General features: G+C 37.2%; 2 protein-coding genes across 2 annotated transcripts; both read right to left on the bottom strand.

Annotated features, from left to right (window-relative positions):
• LOC109241771 (zinc transporter 7-like) lies at window positions 1,401–2,642 on the bottom strand. The gene is made up of 2 exons (XM_019408550.1): window positions 2,002–2,642; window positions 1,401–1,637 (listed from the first exon to the last, which is right to left on the bottom strand). Exons 1-2 carry the CDS (start codon window positions 2,608–2,610, stop codon window positions 1,491–1,493), a joined length of 756 nt encoding a protein of 251 aa, XP_019264095.1. The 5' UTR covers window positions 2,611–2,642; the 3' UTR covers window positions 1,401–1,490.
• On the bottom strand, window positions 7,075–7,972 carry LOC109238653. The gene is made up of 2 exons (XM_019405141.1): window positions 7,802–7,972; window positions 7,075–7,671 (listed from the first exon to the last, which is right to left on the bottom strand). The coding sequence occupies exons 1-2, from the start codon at window positions 7,970–7,972 to the stop codon at window positions 7,075–7,077; spliced, it is 768 nt and encodes a 255-aa protein (XP_019260686.1).

Raw genomic sequence — 8,805 nt, forward strand, 5'->3', positions numbered from 1 at the left:
CACAGTGATTCTGGAGCAACAAAGGTGCACATGCAGACTTTGGGACTTGTTTGGAATCCCTTGTGCTCATGCTATCAGGGCATTCAACTATAAGAAACAAGACCCAACACTTGGGATTCACTGGTGGTATTCCAAACAAGCCTGGCAGTTGGTGTATCAGCACAAGCTGCAGCCTGTTAGAGGTGAAAGATTCTAGAAAGTTGAGCCACACCAAACCATGGAACCACCACCATTAGCAAAGATGGTTGGTAGACCTAAAGTGAAAAGGTCAAGAGAGAAGGATGAAGCTATGAAAAGGCAAGGACAATGGTCAACTTCTAGGAAGGGTCTTCAAATGACTTGTGGTTTTTGTGGCAAGCCAAACCATAGTAAAAGAAGTTGTCCATTAGCCAGTAAGGTATACTTTCAATATATTGTTTATACTAACAATCTATTTTTTTTACCCACAATATATTTGATTATAATTACAGTCAAAGAAAGTGCAAGACCACACATAGACAAATGAAGACCAAGAATTAGAATTTTTCATGGTCCCTAATCCAGGTTTTAAAGCACAAGACCAACAAATGCAAGTCAGGCTAGCCAACCAAGTCAGTTGTCCAGTCAGCAATTCAGTCAGAACACTCATATGCCAACTCAGCAATCCAGTCATGACACTCAGCAGCCAAGTCAGCAATCTAGTCTCTACACTCAGATGCCAAGTCAGCACTCCAGTCATGACACCCAGGCAACTGAGATGCCAAGTCAAAATATTCAGACCAGAAGAAGGCTTATTCAAGGAGACTTTGGTGCAGAAGCTGACTCAGTTTTGAGGCCTAAGGTTGTGTCTGATATTAAGACTAGACTTCAATGTAGGAATCAACAAAATTCTGGGACTAGGAAGATACCATTAACAGGTGATCACACTGGTAGCTCACAACCAACAAAACTGCCATACTCCCCAGAAAGAACTACCTGGAAGGGAAAGGAGGCAATGACAACAGCTCATCTGTTGGGTGTGAAAGAGAAAAAGATTGGCAAACTTAAAGCTAGAAGAGGCAAGGGGAGGGGCAAGGGGGAGTAGTGTAGCAAGAAATGATGAATATAATATACATTAAAATCCTTTTTTTGCATGACTGTTCGAGTACATGATGTTTGTTTATGTTCTAGGTTTTTAGACAAGTAAATGTTGTGACAGTGGTACATGTTTTTGGATCACACATTTACTTGTCTAATAGCAATGTTTTGTTGGGCTTAAATCTTGAAACAATGTATATTTGCTACTCGATTAATGGCAATGTTCTTCTTGTCTATCTTGTCTATCTATAAGAGATATTTCTATTTGTTATTGTGATTGTCTGTGTATACAAAATGTTGTATGAGAGTGAAGAGAATGGTAACAAACTTGATTTCATACCAACAGAGAACCATTACAAATGCAGAATTACAAAATCTGAAGCTAATACATATATACATCTGCAAACTTCATATTTCATTTTTGTAGTTTAACTTCAAACTTCATCTGAACCTAATACATAAACTTCAAACATCTGCAACATAACATAACTACACAACATCATCTTGAAAACTAGTACCAACACAAAGACAATCCAAGAAAACACAATAAACAACTTCACAACAATTCCTAGCTCCAAAACCTGCATTTCCATATGACATTCAACTAAGGTGAATAAAAAATATAAATTAAGAATATTATACATATTGACATATAAGTTTTTTAAATACGACAGATTATTAATAATTGTTGATATACAATATGATGGCCAATATTAGAACTACAATAATACGGTTGGCCAGTGCAGTGCACAAAGCATCCCCATTCTCTCTGGGTTCAGAGAAGGGCATATCGGAAGAGGTATGATGCAGACAGTCTACCCTAATACGAGCATTAGCGGCGGCTTCCACGGCTCGAACTAGTGATCTATAGGTCTCGGAGATAACTTTACCCTTACTCCAATAACACGGAATATAAGACAATTCCAATCGAAGTGAGAATTGTACCTGAGCCACCACGCGATACCTAAGCAATTGAGTAGCTTTGTCATCAACTTTGGCTTCACCATGAATGTGGCTATTATTGTCAATAATTTGTGACTCCATCTTCCCATTATGAACAAAATCTCTTCCATTTTCCAATTTATACTTCTTGAAGTAACTCATGGCATATGAATCCACGCTAAGAGTAAGAATAGCCGAAAGCATGGCAACAAAAGTCGTGAAGGAAAATTTTTTCCAGGGATTATCCGGTAAGCAGTCTGACCTAAGACAATCGAACGAGTCAGGCATAACGTGCATGTATCCCGTGGCTAGTATAACCCCGGAAGCAAACGCCTTAACCAACACGAATAAATTCTTATCGGGTTGAAGGGAAGGAACTGTACGAGAAACAAGGGGCAAACAAACACCAATCATGCTAGTTACAAGAATTGAAGCAATGGCAACAAGTTTTAGCTTTAATGCCTCATTCTTGTTTCTACATCCATGTCCAGTATCTGAACCACATTTTGATCGAGTTGTATCATTATTTTCAGATTGACATGTGATTTTTGATGGAAAAGAAAGGAAAATAAAAATGAGAAAAATAGCAATATATTTAGAAGAAATGGCCATTTTGGATGTCAATAGAGTGATTTGCAAAGAGACGTGACACAACTTGATGGAATTTTCTGATAGAATCTGTTGATCTTATAAGAATTTGAAGTCAAAGTGAATTGATCAAATGACACTTTTACCCTTAATTTTAATCCAAATATAAGGTAGTTAAATTGGAGTTAAGAGTATAATTCTTCAGTATAATGAGGGTAAAATAAAAAATATGTACGAGGAATGTTTGCTTGTGACAAGCGTGCGCTATGCGTGTGTCGTCATCATTTTGACTACGTAGTGTATATTAAAGTCACCATCAATCTTTACTTTAACGTGTGCCTATGATGACTTGTCATCCTAGGTGGCATTAGGTCTGGGCCCACATGATTATGACAATTTTTTTTACAGTTTGCGTTTATTTTGAAAATATTCCCTTAAAGCCAAAAATAATTGATTTATCACATTAATGATATACTACGAGTGCGATCAGTAATTTATATATTATATTGATAACTTCAACAACTTTATTAATTTGACACTCTAATATTATCTCAAGTTTTCAAAATTTTCGGTACTAATTTAACAACAGAATAGTTCAAGTATGTATATGCTTATTCAATCGGCTTGATAAACGGCCAAAAATACATATTTTTCGATGTACTTTCATCTCATAACGTGTGTGGCTATGGTAGGTTACATGAGTTTTTGTAGTGAATTATGCTCATTACGTGCATTCTTATGTGTAGAAGCAAGTTGGACGAAATGGGAGCAAAAGAAATTGATTCGGGACCAAAAGACAAAAGAAGGACTTTGCTTGTTCACTCTCGCGTGCACACGAGAGAGTGAACGAGCTACTGAGGAAAAGCTTGAAAAAAAACAGTGGAGTATATAGCAAAAAGGCATGGATGTGCACGAGAGGCCTAGAAGAAAAAGAAAAAGAGAAGAACTTTGCTCGTTCACTCTCGCGTGCATACGAGAGAGTGAACGAGCTAACCTAAAAAGGTTGTTTCGAAGTGGGCTTGTATTATTTCGCCCCATGCTAATCCTATCCCATATAAATAGGCTTTAAACTCACTTTTGTGAAGGACGGAATGTGACTTGAGGAGGACGGACGTGACTTGTGAAGGAGAGACGTGACTTGTGAAGGAGAGAAGACGTTGGGAACATGCTTTGGAGGAGAAAATCATCGAGTTCTTCATTCCTTCATCTTTTCTTTGTAATTTGTTTATGCAAAATACTTGGAAAGTTGTTACTACGAACATGAGTGACTAAGCACTCTAGTTTCTAGGGTTGTGGTTGACATGATTATTAACGTTTATTAATTACATCTTCGTTAATTCGGATTATCATCTTATGGTTGTTTCTTTAATTCTAGTTTTAACTTGTGAATTGTAGTAGCTGCCAATTCACCATACTATCTATGCTATGCTTGAGAAAATCGCGTTTAGATTAGAGTAGAGTTAAAGAGAGCTTGTTTCTGAACCCGTGGCTCAGGGAATGATTTCGCAGTTGGAATAGGAATATACCTAACAGTCTTGCTTAGTTAAAACCGTATTATATTCGTTCATGATAGATTCAATACCATAAGAATATAGGATTGTATATTGCGGACAGGTGATTAGTATTGTGAGAATATGCTATTCATATAAACGATCCGATCAATTAGCAACCTTTGATAATCTGGATTAATGAGTATATTATTGAACTTAATAGGATTGATAATCCAACCACAACCCTGGAATCTTCATCTCCTCTGAGAAAAATCCAAAACACCTGTTTGCATCCCTGATAAATTAGCTAATTACTTGTTCAATATTTGCAAAAGTAGTTTGGTAGACAAATAATATTTTTGACTATCTTGGACAGTTAATTGATTTTAGTTTACTTAGTTAACGATTAATCTAAGTCTCTGCGGATTTGACATCCGACTTTCGAGTCACTTTATTACTTGACGGCCACGTATACTTGTGTATACTTGGGGAACCAACACGACTCAACTAAAATCATATTTTCAAAAATCTTATTTAAGATTGCAACGAATTTAAGAACGCATTTCATCTATGTTATCACTTAATTATATTAGCATATATTATTTCGACCATTTATATACGAAATAGTATATTAGACACCAAATCTTACCCATCTTCTCTCCCTCTTCTTCCTTGCCTAAATTCAAACCTCTTCAAACCCAGTGATGATCCATACAATTTTCCAAACTTCACCATCAACTGTGCACCAATGAATTTTAGTCAGTATTCTATTTCTCGAAAAAAAAATATAGCAATAACTTTTTTCTCGAAACAAAGTTAAAAATTTCTAAACTAAAAGCATCCTTGAATTACGCCTCCAACTTAAAGTACATCCTTGTACTACTAAGTGAACAAAAAGCATACCTAAACTATTCAAAAGTTTGACAGTTTTATTGAGATATTGTATTTATTTTGTATTAGTTATACGTAAGCTTAGCTGTTAGTTTGAGTGGTTAGTTAGTTGAGTTAGTATCAGTTACAGTGGGACTCACACGTATGTTGTATATATGTACTAATTTGGCTTGTTAATACAACTAATCAGCTCATTTCTCACATAACAGATTCTCTCACCCCCTCTCCCTCTCTCTCCGAGAACCTTCTAGGGTTCCACCATTGGAGCTCGAGCTCTGCTCATCCTTTACTTCTACATATTTACAAACATTCATCCTACCGTAAAGAAATGTTAAGAATATTCTAACGGCCCACGCATAACTAAAAGCTACTCCAAACCCGGCTCTTATTTCTTTCAGAAAGATCATCAATCATTCTCATAAAATATCTTTCTTTTCTTTTCTTCTCCCCTCTCCTCGTTTTATCTTTCTGTTTTTGAGAGAGAGATAAGAACATGAAAGTGAAAAAACAAAAGAAAAAAAAGCAAGATTTAGATAAGATCATGAAAGTCAGCAATGTGACGCTCTCTCTCTTAGTTTTTTTGTATAATAAGCAACAGAAACAGAACTATATACTTCTTCTACTAGCCCAAAGACATTACCTTTCCTTCACAAGTCATGTGCCCTCACACAATCAATAGAGATTAGTTCCACACACAATAAAGTTAAAGACCAATTAGGAACTCAAGATAGAACGAATTCACTCACTCTCAGAAACAAAATTCATGTGCCATAAAACACATACCATAGGCTTGCCTGTAGTGTAGTACTCTACTAATTTGAGCTCATTCAGTTAAGAATCAAGTAGGACTTTAATTGGTTGTAATATAGAATGCAGGACAGGTAAGATACATATAGATAATTGTGCCCAACCCTCCCTAAGCACTTAATACATATACATTAACATGTCAACCCCACACTTATATTAAATCAAACCCAACCTTCACACATAATAACCTCAAGATCCAAATTTCTTTAAGCACAGACAAGATGAGAACTACCACTATCAAGGAATCAAATTATTTTCTTTTCAAAGTTCTAATTTTTCTTTCTTCTTTCAAGCAAACTCACTTTTTTTCTTTCAATTCCGTACAAGCGGCTCTCACAATTTTCCAAACAATGTACCTTTCTCCTTATTCAATAGTTCTACTCAAAAACCAGACCATACCTCAACTTAGATTTTACAAGCTCATAATAAAGTCAAGTTCTCAAAAGAGGTAGAAGGTTCAAATAGATAATCAATTCTAACAAAGTGGATCAAGCTTGCAGTGTGATTGCCAAAGAAGTAGGATTGCAGGGTCAACGGGATTAACTAGGATACACAACGATCATGCAGGTCATAAACATATAATCGGCTCCACAAAGAAATACTTATATCACTTCCTAGACTGAACATGACTGCTATTTCGCTTTCAAACACACGAGGCAAGTTCTAGACATCAATTGACATGCACATAATATCCACAAAAACCTCACTCACACATTGGCATATAACTCACTTAGGATCGGATCTACCCCGACTCTCTACTCAAAGTAGTAGCAAAGCCAAAATCAAACAATTCAAGGCGCTACAATACATGAGTCAAGAACTGAGCCTAGGCGTTACAACTAAGGCACTCACTATTCTCAAGGCACAACAAAGTTAAGAGCAGTTATCTCAATTTAACACCATAGCACAAGACTTCCTTATTCCTAATAAAAACTAACTACAACCGGTTCAAGCAAAATCCTTGAAAAATAATCGCAACATAAAAAAAAGCCAAGGGGGAATTGTTACACTACCTAGGAAAAACAAAATATTTTTTCTTCGACTTTGATCCCTCAAGAAGACAGTCGAGGAAATCCATCGTCAGGAAAAGTAAAAAAAAAAACAATCAAAAGAAACGAAAACAAACATACATTTACATATTTACATCCCTCAACCCACACTTAAAATTGCGGTATGTTCCCATGACGCACAAATAAAAAGCAAGAGGTAAAGGAAACTCCCCTGATTTATCTTGTCGGGGTCTGCATCGAAGTCGGGATCTCCTTTGCACGCCCTCAGTGTACACATTCATGCTAAGAGCTTATTTTCGTCCTTTTTTGGGTACACCCTTACTAGTTTTACTCTCTCCAGTTTGCTCCTTTAGGTCCCTCATTGCTCCTTCCATCTTAAAGATCACCTTTTCTTCCCCCACTCTGAGCATGAGTTGCCTTTCCAGAATGTCCAGAATTGCTCTGCCAGTAGCCAAGAAGGGTCTTCCTAAAATTAGAGGAACCTCCCTATTCTCCTCCATGTTTACCACAATGAAGTCCATAAGGAACACAAATTTGTCCACCCCAACTAGCACATCTTCCACTATTCCTTCAAGTATGATTGTGATTTGATCCGCCAGCTGCAAGGACACAAGTATCGACCTGATTTCTCTAATATCTCCCTCTAATTTCCTGAAAATAGACAAAGGCATAAGATTAATAGTAGCACCTGAATCAGACAAAGAATTTTTAAGTTTAGTACTTCCTAAAGAGCAAGGTATAGTAAAACTCTCTGGATCTCCACACTTTTGAGGGAGCTTATTTTGCAGAATAGCACTACAATGCGCTGTGAGCTTGACTACCGATGTCTCCTCTACTTTCTGCTTGTTGGACAATATCTTCTTTAAGAACTTGGCATATGCTGGCATCTGTGAAAGCACCGCTGTGAAAGGTACAATAACATGCACCTTCTTGAGTATTTCTAGAGAACGCCCACATTGTTTGTCCAGCTTCTCTCTTCTTTTTTCTAAGGGAAATGTAGAGCTGGCATATATTTACTCTCTTCGATCTCATCATTACTTCTTTGTTTGTCTTCTTCTTCCTTGTTGAAACGTCAGATTTGTTCTTCTTCTTCTTCTTCTTCAGATCATCCTCTTGTTGTGCCCTCACTTTATTCCTATGGTGCTCATCACTTTTCTGCTCTCCTTCATTCTTATCTTGATTTCCCATCAACTCCTTCTTCTCTACTACTAATGGATCTCAAATACTTTGCCATTCCTCAAAGATATTGCATTTATTCTCTCCTTTGGATTCCTTTCGGTATCCACGTGGAGGGTTCCTGGAGACCTCTTGGGTAACAGAATAGCAATCTGCCCCACTTTCCTCTCTAAGTTTCGAATAGCTGTACTATGAGTTTTAATCTCTCATCTGTCTTACTAATGAAAACCTTCATTAGATCTTCCATGATAGACTGATTAGAATGTGGAGGCTGGTATTGTTGCTGCTGCTGATTCTGAAATCCTAGAGCTCCTTGTCCCTGTGGTCTCGGATTATTCTACTTCCATGAGTTCAGACTACCATTTGGTGATTTCCAAGAAAAGTCTGGGTGCCTCTGCCCCATAGAGTTAAAATTATTGCCACTCTAGTAGTTTCCTTTGTCAAAGCTTACCACAGCATCTACCACTTCATCTGCAAGTGAGGCGTGACACTCATGCGTTGGATGACCCATTCCACAAAAGTCATAAACTGATGATGGTTGGCTTTGGACCTTGGCTAAGGTCAACTTTCTTATCTCTTTGGTCATGGAGTCTAGATGGGCTTTCACTAATGTGTTAGAATCTACTTGATGAACCTAGCTAGTTTTTTTCTATAATTACTCTCAATAGTCCATTGGTTAGCATCTTCAGAGAGCTCATCAAGAATTACAACAATCTTCTCAGGAGTCTTCTTCATTAAAAGACCTCCAACTGTAGTGCTCAGAGTTCGTCGTGAGAAAGGTGTCAGGCCATCCCAAAAATCCTGGAGTTGTCAAAGTTCAATCCCATTATGCTAGCACTTTCTCA

Source organism: Nicotiana attenuata, chromosome 1 (assembly GCF_001879085.1).
Source record: "Nicotiana attenuata strain UT chromosome 1, NIATTr2, whole genome shotgun sequence".
Classification (NCBI taxonomy): Eukaryota; Viridiplantae; Streptophyta; class Magnoliopsida; order Solanales; family Solanaceae; genus Nicotiana; species Nicotiana attenuata.